Raw genomic sequence first — 23,515 nt, forward strand, 5'->3', positions numbered from 1 at the left:
CTACACCAGGGATCCAAACTCACAAACACCAGGCCACTGAAGCAGAGTACGTGAACTTAACCGCTACACCACCAGGCCAGCCCCAGTCTTGTGTCTCTCTTTTTATTAGTGTAACACTTAATCCCAGAAATGGGGTGGTATTAAATGTCATGCTAAGTTTGTGCAAGGCCTGGCCTCGATTCAAAACACATAGCCATGCAGTGCCTTAGGGATGCTGGTCTCCTGCCTTCCTCCTCCTCTCTCTCTGCCCTTCCCCATCCCTCCGTTCTCCCCTTCTTCTCTCTTTCCCTTTCTCCATTCTCTCTTCTATTTTTCCCTGCTCCTCAAGACAAGATTGTGTAGGTATTGTACTCAGTTTCTAGAAGCTGTCTCTTGGATCTTGCAAAGTACATTTCTTTCACGAAATTGTGAAATAAGAAAGTAACAGAAGGTGAGTGCAGAGGCCAGGCAGGTTTCACAGTTCTTAGTCCCATTATTAAACTCTAAATATTGGGAACTCTGACAAAAAAGCAGCTCTAAACATGCCAAGAAACCATGTTCCGGGGACAAAAGTGATCAAATGTATTTTATGATAGTACAATGTATGTTTAAGTTGACCCCTCTACCCTCTCAGAATCCCACACCCATAACAATGAATGAATCTAGAGAATGGCTTCCTTTGCTCAGATGTAAGAAAAGCATCTGTCTTTGAAGTGAGCCCTGTGAACAAGGCCATCCCAGACAGGCAGCGACTTCGACACTACTGGGGTGCCTGGAGAGCCACGCCTTCTCCCACTCACGTGAAATGTGCCAACCTGAGGGGACAGAGCAGCATCTGGTGTGACCACAAACAAGTGATCACTGTCTCCTCATCTGGAGCAGGAAACTGGGACTGAGGAGACGGCATGTGGCCAAGCAAGGCTGCCCCTCGTGGCTCTGAGACTTAGCGGAGGTGACTTTTAGGAAATCCATCTGGCTCAGTGAAAATCTGTTGTGCTCGTTGCCCCAGTTAAGACCTTTAGTGGCTTGTTAGCACTTGGCTATCTATTATCATTCTCAGATGGTTTTCTCAAATTTTAACTTCAACGAATATTTGTTTGATTATATACATGTTGCAGTTAAATATGCATTGTAGAAATTTTTAGAACATAGAAAAACACAAAGAAGGAAAAAAACATATCCCTATCCCATAGCTCTGAGATGACCACTGTTCATAGCTTGATGTCTTTGTTTCTAACATTTTAGATGCTTAAAAAGACATCTTTTTCTTTATCAGAATGGGATCATTTTGCACGTACTGTTTATAGCTTTGCTTTTCTCATTTAACGTTGTACTGTAAGCATTTTCCCATTTCATTAAATAGTCTTCTATAACAGTTTTATTGGCTACAAAGAATTCCATCTTGTGAAAAGGTCATTGTTTATTTATGAGTGCCCTATTTCTGGACATTATTTAGCATTTTTCCAGTAGTTTGCTATTATAAATAATATTTAATGAGTATCTTTATGGCTAAATCTTTTCAAAAATTCCTGATTACTTCCTTAGGACAAATGTTTGGGAAGAAATCACAGGTTCAGCAGATGTGCACATTTTGACACATATTGTAACATTATTCACCAAATAGAATATAGCAATTTATATTCAAAGCTCAGCTCTCGAACCAGATTATGAATATTTTGAGGCCCACTAATATGTATCCTCCACAGCTCCTGGCAGTGTTGGGCATACACTACAAACTTAATAAAAATAAAGTTAGGGGCCAGCCCGGTGGCACAGCGGTTAAGTTTGCACGTTCTGCTTCTCAGCAGCCCGGGATTTGCTGGTTTGGATCCTGGGTGCGGACATGGCACTGCTTGGCAAAAAGCCATGCTGTGGTAGGCATCCCACGTATAAAGTAGAGGAAGATGGTCATGGATGTTAGCTCAGGGCCAGTCTTCCTCAGCAAAAAGAGGAGGATTGGCAGTAGTTAGCTCAGGGCTCACCTTCCTCAAAAAAAAAAAAAAGTTAATTCCACTTAACTTCCTTGGTTACCAAATAATTAACCACGCTCCCCTTGCTATTTTTGCTTCCTTCTATGTTATATATGCAAAAGATAGGTGTATGTCTCTGGGCTAATATCAATGATAGCAGTGACCCTGGTGAAAAGATTTATTACCTTAAAACTGACACTAATGGCCAACATATGTAAGGTTATAGCAGTGTGTCAGGTTAAAAGAATCTAGGGGCTAGAATATGGACTGGAAGCGTCTTATTTATGACGATACTAACAACCAGTTGTTAGAAATGAGTTGGTCACCTTTCTGAAAGAGAAAAGGACTGAGGGTGTGGTTTAGGATATGGGCTGCACCACCCAGGTACTGCACTAGAATATAGGGCACGACTGGATGATGGGGAGGGCAGGGGGTGTAAACTTGCCTGTGTGAGCCAGTGCCACTTCAACAGATGAATCAGGGCTTCGTTCTCTTCATCCTCCTTTCCCACTGCTCCACACCATTCTGGAGCACTTGTTTCCATGAACTGTCATCACTGGGTAGTATTTTTAAAGAGCAGCTATGTTTCTCAAAGATGCTGTTCTGTCCCTTCTCTTGTTTCTGAGACCCTTATGTCCCCTTGCCAAGATCTCAGCAGTAGCCTTCTGCCTAGCATCCCCTCTCTTGCCTGATGGAAACCATCCCAAACACAGTTTCCATAAGATTCTTTCTAAATCAAGGCTTTAATCCAGTCCTCCCACCCCTTCATCCCCAAATCGTCCAAGATTTTCCCTTGTTTTCCACTGTAAGTTCAAACTTCTCTCCCAGCAACAATGACCTTCCACAAAATGATGCCAGCTCACACTCCTTTCACTACTGCCTTACAGGGACCCAGTTTAACTATTCTTGACTCCTTGTGCATATTCTGCTTTTCCAGCCTACACAAACCTTTGCTCAAAAGGTTCCCTTCACCTGGAACACCTATTGTATTTAAGGTATTCTACTTTAACAAATGATGTATTTGTCCGATTCTCCTACCCTTGTTTGTAAGCTCTTTGAGTATAGATACTGAGTCTTATCCATCTTAAAATCCCTCTCAGGGATACAGTTGTATTGGTGGGTGAAGGGGATGCAGATGTTAATTTTAGGAGATGTCGTTTTTTGCATTCAACGTAAGGTGAAGGTGTGCCCTGGTCATAGGAGAAAAAAATCTTAAGAATACTGATTGTGATTGACACTGGTATGTGTTCAGTGGCATCAAGCTATATATACAGTCCATGCCTCAAGCCTTGCACACAGATTGAAAATTAAAGAGAGCAACATTGTAAAACCGGTTGCTGGTAGCTTCCAGCTTTGCTGGTTTGGACAGGAATGCAAGCCAAGGGCTGGGGGCTCTCACTTCCACTGACAGTCACACCCAGCCAAGTCTGTTCCTGGCATCCTGGCTATATACAGAAGCTACTTATGGGGTTCAAGCAAGGAACTTGGCACATAGCCGGCAGCTGCAACAAACCTAAGCCGAGTGCTTACTAAGGAATCCCGTGGCCATTGTGGTCAGACTACAGTGTCCTGCCACTGAGAGCTGAGGCTCTGTGGTAGAATGTTCAGTGTGTGGTGGAGCCAGTTGGGCAGAGATTTGCTCTCACAAATATAACACTTATCCCAGGCCTTATATCTTTCATGGGTTCCTTCCTAAAGATGGGATTTTATGGGTTTTGCCTTGTTTTCTGCTTTCTTACTTTCCCCCATATTTCTAGAAGTAAAACAAATCAAAGCAAAACCCTTTCTCTTGTTTTCTTGGCCTTAGTTGTCTGGTTATTAAATTCAGAGAAACAAATATGACTCACTTGGGAAGAATGCATCTATACTAATGGGGTCTGTTAGACATGGGGAAAATAATCAGGCAAAGTAAAATTTTAGGTAAATCTGAGAACATAAGAATTTACAAAACTATTTATGTTAGAGTTTAAAGAATTTTCAGTAATCATCTTGTCTTAGGCCTTTGTAGGTGAGGAAACTTAGGCTTGAGAAAAAAGAAAAGACTGACAGCATCATAGCACCAGCGAATGCAGGAACTGAGCTTAGCATACAGTTGTTTTGACTTTAGTTCAAACATAATACCCACTTCTGTCAGTTCTTTTCTGAGTAAGCTCGCTTCCCACCCAAGACTCCCAATATGTCTATTCTACAGAAATTATTCCAATAAGTAACATTATTTCAATTCTTTTTTAAACCAGAATACTATGATTATAAATGTTTTTGTTGATCAATTGCCTTGTCACTATTCAATGCATATAATTTCAGATTTGTTATTTTTCTGTCATGGTTTTGAAGTCTGCAAAAGCAAATTTTTCCTGTCTAAATCTCTGCATTCACTCTCCTAGGGTTTTTTTTTTCTTTTTCTTGATTTATTTGTTTGTTTCCCTTGATTTTCAGCATCTTACAACTAGGTTTTATCAACTCTGACTTACTCTAGGGGCACCACTCTTTGTTAAAGACACGTTTGCTATATTTCTCTTGCCAACCAGAAGCTAATGAAGGTAATGCGTGCAGTGTCCCTCAAGACTGCAGGCCTGTAATACGTTTTCTCTTTGAAGCAACACTTCCAAAATTTTCAGGGACATTTCTGTAAGATAAAATTGAAGCTTGAATCCTGGAAATATTTAAATAAAACCAAAAAGAGATGAAAAAAGCACCAGTAACACTTCTCAGAGATTAGGTCAGTAGAATCCAGTACAGTGTGGCTCATTCTTCCATGTTTAGAAATGCCATACACCAAATCATAGCCCCACACACAGCTAACTAGAGGAGAGGTTTAACACAGCCCAGGTAGGAGTAAGAGACTAGTCCCTTCTTTCCTCTCTTCCACGCCGTCTTCTTCCACACTCCCTCCCGGCCTTCATGCAGGGGGAAAGAGTGAGCGGGGCTTGGTGTGTGGAAGAGTGGGGGGCAGAGTCAGGACAGGTGCACTGAGAGCAGGGGCATGAGGCAAGTCAGAGTTTTCCAGAGGATTTTCCAGCCAGGCATCAAACACCGGGGAGACCGTATGAAAATATGTAATCCGGAAAGCCAGAAGGAATTATGGTCAGAGTCTCAGAGCCAAGAACGCGAGATATGAGAATAAGGAAGTCAGTCAGGAAGGAGGTGGAAGGTGGGTCTGTTTACCAGGAACGAGATAATCTTTAGCTTACCTTTGGAACTTCCAGCCAGCTGCTGTGTGCTAGGTAAGTGGGCCTGCTTTTCGTAAAGGGCCAGAGGACATGCGTATATTAGTGAGGATATGTATTTTTTCTTTGAAAATATATAATAATATTTGTTCAGTTTTCAGAATTTTCTTAGTGATTTCAGGTTAACCTATTATTTGACACATTACTCTGGGAAAACTCTATTGCCTCCTTGATATAGCAGAGAAATATCACAACCAGGCTTCTAGGCAGATGAAGGTAGGGCCGACCTGATCTTCTGATATCCATAGGTCACACATAGTTTCTAAGATGACGCTGACTCTCCTCAACCTTCTAAACAAAACCGGTGGAGTTTGGCCCCTGAATAATTAAATACTGAGATTCTCCCTGAGCCAACTCTGCTGGAACCTTCTCAAGAGATTTTTAGGAAGCAGAAGGATAGCATTTTTCCTGTTTTGCCAGCCTGCCAGCCTGAACATGATGACTTCTGAACCTCCTTTTTAGCCCTTTTTTTGTTAAAAGTTTTATCAAGAATACACGTTTTCTGTTTTGATGTAACTTTTTAAGTGAGAAAGAAAGAGACCAAGAGATGATGTATTTAGATTAAAAACAATAATAAAAACCAAAATATTGTGACCTTGGATAATTAAATACTACTTTGAGATCCTGGTCCCTTGACCAAAAAGTTAGTATTATATCTGCCCTACCAACTCCACAGGTCAGTCACGAGATTCATTCTTTTTTTTTAAGATATGCTTTTTGGTGAAGAGGATTGGCCCTGAGCTAACATCTGTTGCCAATCTTCCTCTTTTTTTTTCTCTTTGCCCCAGTACACAGTTGTATATCCTAGTTGTAGGTCATTCTAGTTCTCCTATGTGGGATGCCGCCTCAGCTTGGCTTGATGAGCCGTGTGTAGGTCCATGCCCAGGATCTGAACCAGCGAACCCCAGGCCACCGAAGCAGAGCATGCGAACTCAACCACTAGGCCCCAGGGCTGGCTCCAAGATTTATTCTACTCACTTGAAAATTCTTTAATTATCTTTCAAATGTCCACATAGAAATCCCAGCACATAGGTATGAAGATGGATGCTGCATGCGGTGTTTCCTTCTCTAGGGCTGCAAGCAAGGGAATAACCATGTACCCACCACATTGCAGGCTCTTCTGACCTAAGAGCCTTTCCCACGCACAACGTGCTATTTAAATAGTTAATGAGAAAATACAAATGGCCCCAGCCGCTGGCAACTACCTGAATGAGAAGCCAAGAGATACTCCCAAGAAGCAGCTAATTAGATGAACCTCTCTGTGTTCCTGTTGTAAATAGTCACACTATAGATGAGATCTTCCTACCAGGCCACTAGACCTCCTCACTGCACCTTGTTGTCAGAGACAAGTGGGGTCCCTCAGGGACAAGTTCAGTGAACTCTAAGAATGGTCAAGCTTTTCTGCTTTAACTGAGGTAATTTATTAGACTCAGGAACTTCAAGGCTAAAACAATCTCATAAACAGAGTTCCAGACTGATACATGTTTGGCCTTTATTTTTTCTCACCACTATGAAAAATACCATTCAAATCCCTAAGAGAAGGGAAAAGGGAGAAAAAGGCAAGGAAACCCCGGGCAAGCTGTGAGCTTTTTGCCCTGCCTCAGCCCAGGAGCATTTAGCTCGTCATTGGCCTTGCTAAGAATGATCCCTACAAAGGATGTGAGCGTGTGAGCAAAAAGCAGCCCTTCAAGGGAAGAGCATGCAAGTTTGGGGAGGTTTCAGAGCCTGGTCTTCCATCTTGCCCCTGTGAGGGTGGGAGGATGGTTTTATACTCTTTTGGAAAACTAGAAGAATGATTCCCAGGAAACGCAGTCTCTCTTAGATTTCTACCTGCCCAGTAGGCATTGACCTTATTGAACCTTTTCTTGAAGTAAAGAATATTTGGAAATATCCACGTGCCCCAATCTTTTCAAAGAGAAAAGCCAAGAAAAGTGCACAGAGTCAGCTCTCTTGTTTTCTGAGCTGAATTTAGACAGAGGTCTTTGATTTTGTATCCTAAATATTTCACACATACATGACAAGGTAGTAGTGAATGGCATTATATGATGTTCAGTAATGGAGATAATTCTGTTGGGATTTAAAGGTAGAATAGGGTGGGCCAAAGCGGGAAAACCAGTTAAATAAGCCCAAACGGATCATTTAAGCAGGGAGGGCCTATGGCTACCAGATACCAGATTATGAGCGCAAGAGATAAAAATCACAGGAAAAAGAGCAAGGATGACAGGCCAGAGGGAGCACAAATGCTAAAGCAACAGAAGCGTTTGTGTACTTCCTCAGTCACAATGTGGCAATGGGTTGACTCTGTGCATGGGCCGAGGGTGCAGAACGAGGAGAGGTCTGGGAGAGCTGAGTAAAGAGTGAGCTTAGAAACAGTAGGGCCTGAGGGCCCAGACCAGTAGACAGGTGGGTTCGAATCCCAGCTCACCCCTACCTACTAGATCTGACCTTGGGAAGGTTATTGAACTCCCTGTGCTTCAGTTTCTTCATCTGTAAAATAGGGATAATAGTACCTACTTCAAAAAAAAAAAAGAAAAAGAATTTATTCCATAAGTTTATTTCATGAGAATTAAATGAGTTGGTGCATGGAAACCCTGAGCCCAGTGCCTGGCACATAGTTAATGCTCAATAAATATTAGCTAGTAGAGGTATAACTACTATATGGGGAGCTCACAGGGACGGTGAAAGGACTAACTGTTCAACACAGTGCTCAACGGATAGTAATTATCAGCAAAGAGCAGTTAGAACCAGGCTAAAGTCTATTTGAGGGGCATGTAGGCAATAAAGAGCTAAGCAGAGGGTTGAAAACAAGCAGGTTGGAATCAGGGTACATCCTGAGGGACACAGGCTTGGCTAGAGGGACTCAGGTTGGGAAATCAGGAACAGAGAAAGGCAGAGCAGGCAGTGGAGGGGTTGGGAATTCAGGCAGACGGATAATAGTTGGAGCCCCAAGAGGGCAATGACTAATTTGGAGAAAAACATCTGCCCCATTCAGGAAGTCACCAGTTACAAACCTCCTGTGATATAAGGGACTAATTTTTGAGACTGGCCAGGCTGTGACCTAAAAGTGACAATAAATGAACTGACCCCACCATGTCTTATTGGCTAGGAATATACAGAACTGATAGGTCCACTGCTAAACTAAAGATAAATGGTTCATCCACGTTCAAGGTTAGCTTCCTGTTAGAGAAATTACTTCTATGTCTGCTACAGACTTCATGAATCTATTATTCGAGATAATGAGGCGCCTATGCTGCAAGCTACCCCAGAAACCGTCCTGGCAGAGAACTTGCTGACAAACACTGCTGTGGACAAAACCGAGCTGCGGTGGGGCTGTGCTGTTAAAAGAGAATGCAGGCGTGGTTTTCAGCCTTGACTACCCAACCCTTGACCAAGTGTTTAGGCCTGGAGCTTTTATTACCTTAGAAAAACCAGGACAAAGAGGATTGCTTATAACAGTGAATTTATTTCCTGACTCTTCTTTTTCAGGTGGTAAGTGCCGGTGGTTTCTGTGCCGAGTAACTTTTCTATCAACATCTGCTTTAAAATGAGCAAAACATGCCAGTAGATTATTACTAATCTTTAGGTAGAATCTACTTTTCATTTATGTTTTGTGTAGGTCAAATGAAAATGTATGCCAGAAAAACACTCATCATGAAATACACTGAGGTCTGTCTGGTAAAGCAAAGTCAAGACCCTTCACAAGTTCTGAAGTAAAGAACACCCTAATTTTGACCACCAAGCAAATTTTAGTTTTTAATTTACCCTCACTGGCATTATCTGGTGCTCCTCAAAGTGAGGCCCTGACCTTGACTCTTTCCTAGAAAAGCAGTCTTGGCTTTCTTTGGATATTTGACATGGGTCTAATTATTGTTGTGGTTTTACAGAGATCATTCCAGAAACACACAGTCCAAGGCTCAGATGGAGCTCTTTGGTGTGGGTAGTGGGGAGAAGGGGCGCAGGCAAAGCTTGTGGTTGCTTGCTGTGTCAGGGGACCATGGTCTCATCATAAACATCCACCTGTAACTCATTCACACAAGGAGATCACCTGGGCCTCTGTCATCTTTAACATCTGAATCACTGTTAGGTGGTCCTACCTCTAAATCACCAGAGTGTTTTAAAAGTAAGATGTATAGGGCTGAAAGTGAGAAGCCTCGCCTAATTTTACATACTAAAGATAAAGAACTTAAACTTTTAGTTTAGTTTAGGCAGTCACGATAAGAATGAAGAAATTAAGCGTTGGTTATAGCTTTTCTAAATGAGACGTCAGTGAAAATTTTGGTGCACTATGCTGTATGACGTTATGAGACTTCTGGGGCTTAAGGGGAAAGCAGAAGTTACATGGATGCTGAGAAGGTGAATGAATAAGGCCTGAAATACTGTATTAAAATGAGACTACTCTGTTGCCTTTGCTTAAAGAAAGCTTGTACACTTTTCTGCATGAATGTATGCATCTCCCCCTACCCCACGAAGCCTGTATAATAATTTTGTGATAATCAAAGCATGAGCAAAAGTAACTATAGGGCATAGTCAAATTAAATTCTTACGATTCACTACACACTCATTAAAATAACCCATCAAGGCTGAGCTATTGGGATGCTAACTGGTGTGTCTGCACTTCACCAAGCAGTTGCGTTGAGCTCAGCTTTGCTGTGCAGGCATTTGTTTGTGTCGGGAATCATGTAGAAAGAAAGAACCACAGAGGGGAGCCTCTTCCTTTCATTGTTTGACAGGATTCTGAGAGGGAGGGTGTAACCTGAAGATTGAGTGATTCCTGCACTGGGACCCACACTTTGGCAGAAGGTTCTGGCAGAATAGACCTATTTGAGCATGCTTTGTGCATACATGATGTGCCATCTAGTGGTTGAGGGAGCCTAACATGAATGAAAAGGAAAAGGGTCCATTCCGGTCTCTCATACCTGCAAACTCTGCACCACTTGATTTTAGCTGCGGTAGGAGGTCTGACGCTGTAGGCTAACTATTATTTGGGGGGAAAAAATCCATTTTCTTAGAAGCCACTTGTTGAACACAAACTATTGTGGGGGGAAAAAAAACCCACTGATATTATAATAGTTGTGTAAGGCAGATGTTGCAAATTGGCAGTGTCTGGCCCACAGAGTACTTTTTTCCATTTTCTTTTATGGAGGTGTAATCGCACGTGCAGTATAGTACACGAATGTTCAGTATACGGCTTGATTCATTTTTACATTTGTAAATTCTTGCTTTTGTATAATCCATATAATCAGCATCTGGATCAAGCTGTAGAACATTCCAGCAGCCCAGCAGCCTCCCTCATGCCCCTCCCATCAATCCTCCCACAAAGACAACCACTCTTCAGAACTCTGTTACCAGAGGTTCACAAAAGACATCATTAAAGTACACACTCCTAAGGCTAACCTCCAAGAAAGGATAAAATCCTGTAATCACCATTTTAATAATTTACCCCAAAAGGGGCAGTTTCATCATCAGAAACATTCTGTGGCTAACAAAAGACCCCATTTCGTGAGTTTACTACTTTTCAGAGTCCAGGAGGCATAATGATCTCTCTTTTCCCAGTCTGAATCCTAAGATATTGTTTTTCTTACCAAGCTCCTCACTAAGACATATATCCATTTGGTGCACTGATTGTATTTTCCCAAGTGTCTCTGCAGGCAGCCAAGTCAATTTTCAAAGAAATCCCGTTACTTTTGAGCAGTATCTCAGAGGTGTCACTGATTGTCACGGCAAAGCCTATGAATTCTGCTGCTGCATTTCAGAAATTAATGGGAATGTTGTGACACCAGCGACTGCCTGACACTCTGTTCAAATTAAACCAAGCAAATTGTAATGGTGAGAAAGGCTCTCAACCTGTAATCCAGCAAAGGCTAATTTATAATGAATAGCATAATGCAATCATCATTGCTATTTCGACAGGACCTCTTTCTGTTCAAATGAAACTAAATTCTCTCTCAATGTCAAAGTGTACTACCTAGTTCTGAAGTAAAATTAGTTACTGAACAAACACACAGTCAATCAACCAACATGTCTAATGGAGCACGTTGCTTCGAGTATTTTGCAAGGTACCAGAGATAGAGAGGCATAGGGTGTGTGGGTCCCCCCTCGCTGCCACAGAGTTGAACCTTGTTTAGACCTGTTCTCCCCTGACCAGCAAACTGGTGTTTAAAGAGATGGCTCCCTCTTGGGATAATAAACAAGGCGCTAATATCGGCATAGTCCTAATTTATTCCTTCTTACAAATAACATATTTTTTTCTAGTTATTTGGGATGGATTTGGAAAATAGAAGAATGTAAAGAAGAAAATATAAAATTTCCTAACCCACCAAAGAAAGTCCATCATGGCTTTGATTAATTCCTTTCAAAGATGTATTATTCCCTTTTTTCTGTTTGTATGTGCATATATTTATTTATTTTATGGAGATGCAATGATACATATTTTTCTCTATCATAAGAAACTCTTGAAACATGTTTAATACTCTGAATGACATCATAATTTCTGGAATAAGAATGAAAACTAATTTTTTTTACCATTCTCTGTTATGGAAATTTTGATTATTTGCTGTTTTTAAAATAGTCATAGAGATTTAATGTCTATGTATTTGAAATGAAGTCTTTGACTTTCTACCATACTCAATGGCCAGAACTTCCAGAATAGTGTCAAGTAATGATGGTGACGCTGGCTGTCCGTGGTTTGTTCCTGACTATAGAGGCAATAACTCTGGTGTTTGTTAAAGATGATGACAACTGCTGATTTGAGTAGGTGAAAAATCATGCTAAGTTCTTTCAGTTCTAGTTTTTAAACATCAGCGTGAAGAATTGAACATTTGGTAATTTGGCTATGGAAATAATTAGGTTTGTACCAATTTGGCCTAGGAAGTTATGATATGTTATACTACTAGATTTCCTAATATTGGTTCTCCTCCACCAGAATGAATAATACTATAGCATGGATTAGTATACTTTTAATGAATTGTCAAGTTCAATTCCATAGTGTTGATTTTAGGATTTTAACCTCCATGTTTACTGTGCATTGTTCTTGACAGACGACTAGTGTGGCAGGGTTACAGACACACTCTATTCATCTCATTCTGGTCTATAAATGCAGTTGCTGAAATTGTGGATGGGGAACCTGCTTACATCTATTATTCATTCTCCTTTTTTCTTTACCTCTCATCCAAACTACAAATAAGTAGAGTTTTTTCATTTTGTGAATTCAAAAGTACTTTTCTTAACCTCTCTCAAAGCGCTCATTACACTCTTTTTTATATGAAGATTGTCTGTATATCAGCCTTCCGTTCTTGTATGACCAGTGTGTGTCTTAAATTCAAGAGTTTTCCATCCCTCCCCCTTAGCCACTAAGTGTTGTCCACCTAACACTGTTGTCCTGTACGGTCCCAGCAAAGCGCTCCAGTGACACATGGTGGAAATACATTTAGATGAGTTTTGTCAACACCCTTAGATCTCCAAACCAGCCCTGCAGAAAGCTAAGGAGGAAAGCAAAGAAGTAAGAGTGATCCCAAAATTCTGTGGGTACCGTGCTTCCTTGTGGCAGCAGTATGAGTCCAGAAGGTGTTAGTCAATTTTCAAAGGCTAAGGAGCAGACACAGCAGGGACGAGAGGAAAGCACTCAAATCAGCCCTCATGGATCTGCCCCAGGTGGCTGCTCCATCCTGGTTCTGATGGTGCATTACAGAGAGAACCAATTGCTTCAAATGCTTTTGCCTACCTCAAGCACACACTCTTAAAACTAAGTACATTTATTATTATATTCTAATAATTTTTTAATACATTCATTATATTCTAATAATTTTTTTAAAAACCCTTCCAATACTCATCTCAAGGCATCACTTCAAAATGATACCTTTTAGTTGTCAATTCTTTCCCAGAGGAAGGCTTATAAAATTAAGAGCCCTCCAGGGGCTCCTCTGCTAGACTCTAAATCACTTGAGGACAGGGACTAGGTCTCAAGTGTATTCTAACTCCCACTGTGCGAAGCATATGTGAACTTAACTAGTGTTTCTGGAATTAATTAATCTTTATTTCTTGCAATGTAAGATTATTGAATGGCATTCCTTACACTTATTTAAAGACCAAGAGCAACTTCAAAGACAATACAGGCCTGTAAACAAGTAGTTAGAGGTAGAATCACAACCCCAAACTTAATGGAAATTAATGAAAGAAATGCCAACAGAAGTGAAAGGGGAGCATAAGTACCCTTTTCAAGCTAGAATCAAAATGAATGTTATGCCATCAGGGGAATGGTTCAGGTGATGACTCTTCTAAGTACCTGGTCAGCCTTCAGGCCATCCTGGCAGGGAGGAAGTAGTTAGCCGATTTTGTTGACTTTGTGTTTCTGTGCAGTAACTAGAGTTCCTTTGAAGGCAAAGTGAAAAGTTGTGTTCAATGATTACTTTTCTCCTTTTCCTCAGGGTGTTAAATACGACGTTATTTGAAAGTTGGGAGATCGTTGGACCTTATCCTTCCTGGTGGGTTTTTAACCTACTGCTGTTGCTAATACAAGGCTTGAACTGCTTCTGGTCTTACTTGATCTTAAAAATAGCTTGCAAAGCTATTTCAAAAGGCAAGGTAAGATAAAACTCACCCTTTCCGATATGTCCCAGAAAATTATGGATTTTTGGCTTTTGAATCAACAAGTACATTATTCATTGTTTCAAATTTCATCAAAACTGGTATTTTTTTCTTCAGAATTTAGCATAACCTCCTAGAAATAGGAAACAAATGTTCATTTTCTTCTATTTAGTTCATTTTTTTAAGTTGTAGCATTGCTTTTCTGCTGATGATTCCCAATGATCTGCGTTTATAATTTTAGATTTAATGATAATATTTATTGTGTTCTTTCTCTCCCTCTCTCTGTCTCCCTTGGTCCTTCTCGAATTATGCTTATACTGGACAGAAATTTAATAACTTCTTTCCTTTTATGGGAAGGGTTGCTTGATGCAGTATGCCCATTTATGACTTTCCCAATAAAATTTAATTAAATCCTTTTGGTTAAAAATGGACTCATGAGGCTGATTTAAATAAAGTTTCTTGAGCCTCAACCTGTTTGTGTAGAGCAGTGACTTTTCCAGAATGTTCTCTGTGACGTTTTCTTACTTTCGCTCTTTGTTCTCTTCCTTCTGCCACCCTGGAAGGCTGGGAAATGGAACCCTTTACATGTAAGTTTCTCACACCTCTCTCTCTGTCTTTGTCCTGGATGCCACTTTAGCCTATTGGAGGGGCATTCAGATACTTTTCTTTCCATGCATATTGTTCTGTCTAATCTGTTGGCACTGTCCTGAGGCCCTAATTGAGGTATGGCTCCCACCACCTGCAAGGGAAACTAGGAACAGCTCAGTTAATGCCCTTTTGTGTGAACTTGCATTCTGCTAAATTTTGCATGATCCAACAGAGAAGGAGAGGAATTTCTCTCACTGGTGTTCAACATGTTGGCTAAAAGCCAGAAATAGACCAAGTTAAGTGGGAGAGAGAACTATGTTGGGGAGAGGATCAACATGGTCCAGAACGGAGGCCTGAGCATCAGCTCTTTGACTGGTGTGCCCTGGGCCACAGGGAAGCACTTTGCAACCTTATCCTTAGTGACATGAACAGAGCTCACCCCTTCCAGAGACGGGCTGAGGACATCTAGTCATGTACTGTGAAGCCAGTTCTCAATGTCAGCACTTATATAAATCCAAAATATTTTGACCAACTAATTCTTTAGAAGCAAAAGTTCATTTTTTTCTCTGTGGCCTCTTATTCTTTAAAATGACCATGTATTTCTATTTAAAAAATTCTCCTATCCTCATTTAGATAGAAATTAAATCAACGTGCACAATACTGTCAGTATGATAACACTGACTGAAGATGCAAGGACACTGTGGATGAGATTACTTGTGTCCTTCTTGCATTGATATTTCTACAGACATATTGTCTTCTCTCCGACTTATTTCTTCAACTTTACAAAGAGACGATCATTAATTTATTCCAGATCTCAGGCTTCAGAATATTGTAACTGCCATTGCTGCCCCCCTGGGACAGTAAGATTCATCTTGGCCATGGGTTATGGACTCTAATTTCCTATGGGTTATTTTGAGACATTATGAATTGTTCCTTTCTTTGAAGGTAACCTAAGTATAGATTTTTTTCCAAATGCAATTAAAAATAATCTTACTAAGCATGCAAATGTAAATTAACCACTCTCTGAAACTAGAGTTTTCTTTCCTATTAGCAGCTTAATTTATGACTAATGAATTTCTAAATGTAGTACAGTTTTACTATAATGCTGTCTTTGTGACCAATGTTTTTTTTTTTTAAGTTAAAATGTCTTTATAATTTAGTCATTTTGGTGTTTCAGTATCTAAGTCTTCTTGGACATGGTCCTTCTGAGTGCAGTCTCATTTCAAGGGGCATCAAAGTGAGGTTCATTTTTACATATTTACCCAGTCATCTCTGGTTAGAATGTCCCCACCAACCTGACAGTAATTCTCTCAGTAATGGTGGCTTCTCCACATGGGAGAACAGTGGATTCCAGGGTTTTCAAGTTGGGAGGTCGTGGTGGCACAGAGAGGATGTGATATGAAGAGCCCCCAGTTAATGCTGATATACCTCCCAAGGGACTTTGCCAACCTCCCCAACCTACCTTCTAGAGAATCACAGGCAACTGGATTGGGGAAACTTCCATGAAGCCAGGCCACCAGGTCCCTAATGCCACCCCCAATAGCAGATGGGTAAGCAGTGCTCACTCAAAGGTCTTTAGGCCTGTTGGGTAAAAATGCTTACCATAATTTAGACTTAGAGGGTGGGAGGTTCAAACTGTTTTGATTTTAAAAGCAGTTGAGTATTTCCTTAATTTCTCCCTAAATTACTTCCTTGCTAGACCAGATGACTTTTTTCATTCTTTACGGTGATGTGTAGATTTACATCCTGGTGCCTTATCTTGTCATCCTCATTACTTAATGAGACTGAATGGAGGATTGAAGAACCCTGAAATGGCAAGAGCCAGTTCGTGATGATCCAGTCGGTAGATTTTTCCTTGGGAAATATTTTAAACTAGACCTCACTTAACAGACTAATGCCTCCTGCTGCCATTAGTTGTTATGTAGTAAAAAAACAAAATTTCTACTGAATTCTACCAGGTAGACAGAAAAACAAATTAACTCATAAAACAATACATTACAAAGCCAAATAAGAATGATGTTTTAATCATCTGAACTAGTGAATATCTCCATTAGTGTAGTTACTTGAGAGCTGACTTTAAGTGATTCTCAAGGAGAATGTGATCATCAGAGAGTAACTTGATCCATTATACCAAATTCCTATAATGCCATTCCAGTAGTGCAGTATGCCACTTTGCCAGTAAGAGGGGATTCGTGGTCTAGAACATTCTCAGTATTGAAAGGTACTGTAAAAAGTCCAGCAAGTCCAGCCTCCGATGATGCCTAAATATACCTACATTCCTTGATAACTGACTTGGTCACCCAACTTGTAATCTCCAATGAAGGGGGACTTATTACCATGGCAATGTTCCTATCCTCTTTGATTTTTTAGCATTTGGGTCTGTTTTCCATCATGTATGATTGTGTGTGCTTCTGAGCATGCCATATCTTGATGATTCCTTAGGAGCTGGTTACACTCACCTTCTTCACTTCCACAGGTGTCCAAGGATGATCGAAGTGATATTGAGTCTAGCTCAGATGAGGAAGACTCAGAACCTCCAGGGAAGAACCCCCACACTGCGACCACCACCAATGGGACCAGTGGTACCAATGGGTATCTCCTGACCGGCCCTTGCTCCGTGGATGATTAATTACTCAAAACTAGAAGTCCCGAACAAAGTGAACTGTTTGTTCCTGGAAGTATTTAATAAGTTGCAAATGCAGTTCCTTTCATAATATCTCAGCACCAGAAACAAAAATTAGGATTATCAAAGCATTTTGAATAGCGCACTGCCATATGTTCTGTCTGTGAATGAAGAAGAATTACCATTCTCTAAATGTAGGCATGCTGTACGTGATTGACACAAGGGAACAGTATTTGCGTTTGTACTGTCTTAGAATATTATTTATTTTTTGTATTTGTTTGTAAATCTGTGGACAAAAGAGGGTTTCCTCACTCCTTTTACTCTCTGGGTACGTAACGTGAGGGAGATGCTTCATCTGCTTCTACCCCTTTCTATTGCTGTAACTCAGTGTGCTAAGAGCATCAGCTTAATTTGTCTGTTAGAGCAAGCAAAACCCAGCACACGATTCTCGTACAGCTCCAAATAGGTTTGCTTTCTTTGTGTTAGTGCCCATTATGAAATTGCCCATACAGTCTCAGTGACCGTTCTCCCAGTATAAAGTTTAAACAGGATGAGCTAGGTTTTTTGATTGTCACTCTTCATGGTTAATTAGCAGTTCACATTAAAGAGTATGGTTGTTGGAGGGCTTTTTAAAAACTGCTTTACATTAAATTGCTTTGGAATAAACTTCATTTATTGTGCACGCAGCCAAGATTTCTTCACTGAGTGTGGTAGCTAGTTGGAGATTAACCTTGTGGGCTACAGAGATTTTTTATTTTCTAGTGTGAGGTCAGTGCTCTGGCTCTGAGGAAGGCGTTTGCTTAAGGTCATAGTTAGAAGCAAAGAAATCACTGTGAATATTGGGAATTTGCCTTGTGATCTGAGAAAATCATAAAGAGAGCAGCTGATTTCAACCAGATTTTACCACTACCCCTATAATTAGCACAGTCTTCTATTATGTCATGAAGAAAAGAAGCTAAGTATATTATGGGACAGAAGAAGGGGACTTTTAAGAGTTGACAAAGGACACCTCTAGTGCTCAGCACTTTATTGGAACCAGCTTTCAAGAAAGTGCCCTATCTAGTATTTGATATTGATGTTTTTATTTCTCTGAGCAAAATAAAGTCAAGGGGAGAAAGACTGTTTTACCCTTTGCCTTTTCTCCTTAAACGTAACCCCAAATGACTCCCTGTTACTAGGAACTGAGCACTGTCGCACTCTACGTCCTTTCATTGCTTCTTTGAAGACTTGATCAGTTTCTAGGAAATTTTATTCAAACAAAGCTATTTCTGCTGGACAATGGAAATATCAGCAATGAGAAAGATGACTGGAAAATAAGTTTCCAAGTCTCCTACATGGCAGTGTTATTTATGTCCAGATAAGAAAACCATACACATAAACCAAAGATTTTATCTCTTTTCTTCCAACTTTTAGTAAGAGGGAATAAAAAGTTGTTACAAATATTTCATAAACTAAAAAGACCATCATCTAAAACACGAGTCCAAAACCACAATGCAGCGGTACAAATGTGTGAATCAGGGCGTCCTGAAGACAAGAACAAGATGCTAGAGAATGCGTGTCCTGCTCAGAGCCATTCATATTCAGTTTGATTTTTTGAAAAAACTAAAATAAAGCTTTGTGCCCACAATTTGCAACCTGTGGGTTAATAGTTAAAAAAAAATGCTCCCAAATAAAAACCTCACACTGTAATATTAAATCTTTCCCCACCTGTTTAGAAAGTGGTATGTTTCTGGTATGGTCCCTAGGAAAGGTTGAAGAGGCTTGGAAATATGTCTGCTTGTTGATTGAGAAAGCTGTGCAACTAATGCTTCTTGTAAAGCCTATGATTTTTATCTCACAAAACAGGGAAATGCCTAGGAGTATAATTTGTGGATAGTTTGAATTTGTAAGACCAATCATAAAACATCAAAAGTACTTGTTAGTCATTCGAACATCTGCTAAAAGGCAGATATATAAAAAGCAACAGTAAGCATGTCATAGCTGAAATATTTTGAGAAGGTGAAAGTTTCTTTTCTTTTTCAACTGAAATATGGACCAGAAGAGTGAAGTGTACCTTGCTTTAGTGTCTGGAGCAAGTCCTCTCGATGAGTAAAGTAAACCAGAGAACCACAGTGTATTCAAATTTGGATCATCTGACGATCTTTAGCACAGAAGAATAATTTCCAGAGGTCAGCTTGTAAATGAAAAATTTAGAAGAGTTGCATAAAATGAAGTAAATTGAGTATGTCCTTAGCAAAGACAAATCTAAATAATCTTTTCTTTTTCCTGACAGTCACTTAGAAGGAGGACTGAGAGTACTCAGAGCCCAGCTCAACACAGGCCTCTATGTATTTATGGGTTTTTATTTCATTTTTCATTTTAGGGCAAAGAGTTCTTTTTGACTAATCAAAATAGTGTTTGTAGGGCTTGTAAGGTGAAGAATAATCTGTCTCTGTCTACTGCTTTCCCATGGTGGCCTGATAAGCCTGAGAGAGAAAAATCTGTGAGATATCTTATCTTCTACCTGTGCCAGGCCATAGCTTTGGAAGTATGTTTTATCAATTCAACTGTAGGTTAGTTAGTGTTGCTTCCCGTTAGTTAACGTAGCCTGCATTAATACTTCCCTCCTCCTGGTCACATTCAAACCTTCCCAGGGTACAGAGGAAAATGTAGGAAGGGGTCTAGAAAAAGTAATATTTTGTCCTCTAATGTTATAAAAGCATTATTCCCTAATGCTTTTCTAGATCTCTTAGTGGGGAAAAAGTAGAAAATTGAGTAGAATTTGGCCTTGGGTCAATAAATAATATAAAAATGTGTGATCTATGTATGTACATGTATATTTCTCCAAAAACGTGATAAAACCGAAATGTCACTGACTCATCCTTATCCATATTCTTTTCATAAAAACCATCCACCATGAACCATAGAAACTGCTGCCTCCTTCTCAACTTCCTGTTCATGGTACCCACGTGGCAGAGAGTAGTAGAATCCTTTCAGCCTCAGCCTCGGAGCTCAATGTGGCAGAGTTCAGATCGCAGAGGGCCTAAGGTCAGCATAGAAGCCAAACACAGTGCTTGTTTCCAAATTTAGTCATATGAACGTCCAGAATAGGGGAGCATCTATCAGCATTTTGGATTATTAAACTATGTGTGAAAAAAATCGCATGCAATTGCTGCTTCATCTGGGATTTTATTAACATCCAACTCCCGCGAGGCTGCTAGACAGATGATGTCGTGAGGTACCATGAGGTAGTGAAACAGGTACCTGACAAAGATGAGCTAGGAAGGAAGGTAGGGTCTCCAAAGAAAGCAAGCAGTTGGGTGAAAGAAATAACTCTTCAGTGAGATAAGATCAGATCACCTTTAGTCAAAATGGTGGGTGAACCTCAAAATGTCCAGTTCTGTTGCCAAACTTTCCATTCTGAGTATTTCATAGAGTTTGAATTTGAGCAAACTGAATGTTTCGCCTTAGGTAGAAACAGTGTGAATCATCCACTTTGTGTATTTCAACCTTATTGCTATTTGAACTGAAGTGAAATATGAGATTTCGTTTCAGCTTACCTGAGACTTTGCAAAAGAGCTCTTCGGAGAGAACTTTATGAACATCCATGATCATTCCCACTCTGTTCATGATTTTGCATTGATATTTATTTTTGTCCATTCCTTAGAAATATTAATGCCAAAGTTGCCTGAATCTTTGAGTATTTTTTCTTAATTTGAAGTGTAAAAAGTGTACAGAATAATTCCAAAGGTGTTAAAAGAGTCTGTTTGTCAGTGTGTGTCCAGAGAGGCTTCAAGAAATCCTTTGGAAATAAAAGGTTAGATGTTTACATTTCATGTGCTATTTGAGGTCTTAAGATTCTAATTAGCTTCCTTTTTTTTATTTGTTTTTTTGGCAGACTTCTGCTTGTAGGTAAATATTAGTAGCCCTGAAATGTTTCTAACATTCAAATAAGAAAAAAATCAAGTCAAATGAGAGTCAGCCTGATGAGAAAGTGATGACAAGGCACTTTCTGTTTCTAAGTAACCTGTATGGAAAGAGAAAATGCAGTTAGCTCTGGTTATTATACTTGCTGTCTAGTATGCTGTCCATATAAGGAATACTCTCAATAATCATAAACAGTTCTTGAAGTCATGCAAAATGCAGCAAGGTACTTGTTTAAATGAAGATGTTGTTGTCCCCAGAGTCAGTTTAAGTTTCTCTTGGTAAAATGAAATTGTGCCATTTCTCACATTACCAGACAGTAATTAGCACTGGTTCACTGTAGCCACATTTTAGTTTGTCGTCGTAATAAGCCAGAAAAGGGCCCTGTGGTTTGCCTTTGTGTGCACGGTCCCCTCCCCTCCCCTAGGGGGCGCTCAGTGGATGCCGAGGAGGCCTGTCCACTCTGCTGTTGAAACTCTTCTAACATATATTCAGAGGGAGCATACCAGATGCTGGTTTTCATGGAGAAACTTGTATTAGAGAACATAAAACATCATAAGTAACTGTTAATAAGATCTGCAGACACCCAAAGGAGAACCTTAGTCTTTTTCAGGTATTTCCAACTTGAATTCAACCTGAAGCCTTTGAAAGGAAGGCGTTGCCAAATGGCCCCAAGCTCAGACCTCGTCAGAACAAAGAAATAAAAGTCTCTGCAGCCAGATGGCGTATGTTATGGTGTCTCCACAAGACTAGGCATCCTCAAGATTGCCCAGGAAGGATGAGAGGGGACTGTTAGCTACGATGTGTCTTCTTTATCTCATTCGCTCCCATTCCTTTCAGCTTACTGGAACTCTTGATAAAAGGAAGCCAGAATATTATCACTTCTCTGCTATAGATTTCCCAATAGCCTCTGGATCAGTTGCGTACCACGCTTTGTTCTCTGCCTGATTCCTTTTTTCTTAAAAAGTACTGTGCCCGTGTGTGCCTGTTTTCCTTAACACAGGTCCAGGAAAGCTGACTTCCTATTTTCGTGTATGTTGCATGGCCTGGAAACCAGGGAATTACAGCTGTCGATATGATTCCGATGTTAAGTGAAAACTTATATTTTATAGACATAATTTTTGGGGGAATCTACAGTAATTTTTTAAACTGTCATTGTAAAACTGACCTTGAAAAATTAGGAGTTTTTAAAGATCAGTTGCCAAAGAGAAATTAGCTCTGTAATAGGAACAGTTATGTGGCAATTCTGAAACTTTAACTTAGAGTTTCATTAATTTAAACATGGAAAACACCCTTCAAGTTTGATTTCCAAACGCTTCCTAAAGCCTCTAAGCTCATGATACTCATCAAGTCTGTTTGCCCATGTGCTCAGTTACCTCCACAGCCATTTGTTGTCGTGTGAGGGGGAGGTAGTTAGTTTTTGGATTTGATTTTTTTTCAACTTGCAGTGAGAATTAGGATCAGTGACAAAACCTTACTTGTTTTCCTCAGACAATTCAGTGCTTGAGCATCTCTGTCAGAAATGGAATGATGTACTGTTAGCCAATTAGAATTACTTTATGTATTGTTGTGTTTTGCTGATTTTTATATGAAAATATAATTATTCATTCTTGATCTCTGGAAGCAATCATTATTATATGAGGGTCATTTTACATTGGAAACACTTTCATAATAAAGATAAGTCTGAAGAGTACAGTGTAAATGCCCTTTTCTGTAAGCACTACCTAGCTTGTGTTGGGAATACGTCACACCTTCCTGGACAAGATTTATTTCAGGGCTTGCCTCATCCTACTAGTTTCTTGCAAGCCTCCTCAAATCCCTATAATTGCTATAATTACTGAGAAGGTAATGTTATGTTTATATGTTATAATATGTTATTTTGTCGAGAATTTGGCTAAGCTACTCCATGGTATTGCTGCCTCAGCATCTGTTGTTTGGCCAAGTATCCTACAGGGGGCTTAAATTGACACCAGCCCCTCAGGCAGAGGCATGCCCCTGGGTACAGCCTACAGAGTTCTAAGTTCCTGATATGACTTTCCCGACAGCCTTGTGATCAACAGTCTCACCCCTCCCGGGACCTGTATGCCTTATGTGCCCCTTAGATAAGACCCCTGTGGGGCTTACAAAGACCCTGCTCTTTTGGTTTGAATTGACTGATCCAGCCTTAGCCCAGGAACTCCAAAGCATTCCACCCATGGACCCTAATAAAGGCATGTACCCCAGATCCTGTGTCTCTCTCTCTCTCTGCACCCTGCCTTGACCTCCCTGTGTGGCCCCTCGAGGCATGCCATGTACCTCCTCCAGAACCTGTGAGTAATAAACCTCTCTATTCCAATTTCTCTTGTGTTCTGTTATTGGACTTTGGCTCACCATCTGGCACCCTGTGCTCCACTTACCAAAACCATAACATACTTATATGTTATATAACACACACACACACACACACACACACACACGTATACACATTGCAGGATCTCTTTGAAAATTAAGGTATAAAAACTTCAATGTTAAACTTTATGTAGTACTTCATTCTGGGGGAAAATGATTTATAGAGCTATCACTTGAAATATATCACACTGTCTGATTTTTCCAAATTATAAGAGGCACTTAGGACACACAACACACACAAAACTGTCCCTCCC

At 40.2% G+C, this 23,515-nt stretch overlaps 1 protein-coding gene across 5 annotated transcripts in view; it reads left to right on the forward strand.

Moving 5' to 3' along the window:
• The window catches only part of CERS6 (ceramide synthase 6), a 303,555-nt gene extending 280,347 nt beyond the window's left edge, over positions 1 to 23,208 (forward strand). For 3 of the 5 annotated variants that reach the window (XM_070580069.1, XM_070580073.1, XM_070580071.1), the window contains exons 9-10: positions 13,600 to 13,756; positions 16,824 to 23,208. In XM_070580069.1, coding sequence (XP_070436170.1) covers positions 13,600 to 13,756; positions 16,824 to 16,976 — 310 coding nt within the window. In that variant the 3' untranslated portion in view covers positions 16,977 to 23,208. Of the gene's footprint in view, positions 1 to 13,599; positions 13,757 to 14,322; positions 14,347 to 16,823 lie in introns of all 5 variants that reach the window. The other 2 variants (XM_070580068.1, XM_070580070.1) reach the window with 1 other exon arrangement.
• The last annotated feature ends 307 nt before the right edge of the window (positions 23,209 to 23,515 follow it).

The sequence above is a fragment of the Equus przewalskii genome, chromosome 17 (assembly GCF_037783145.1).
Source record: "Equus przewalskii isolate Varuska chromosome 17, EquPr2, whole genome shotgun sequence".
Taxonomy (NCBI): domain Eukaryota; kingdom Metazoa; phylum Chordata; class Mammalia; order Perissodactyla; family Equidae; genus Equus; species Equus przewalskii.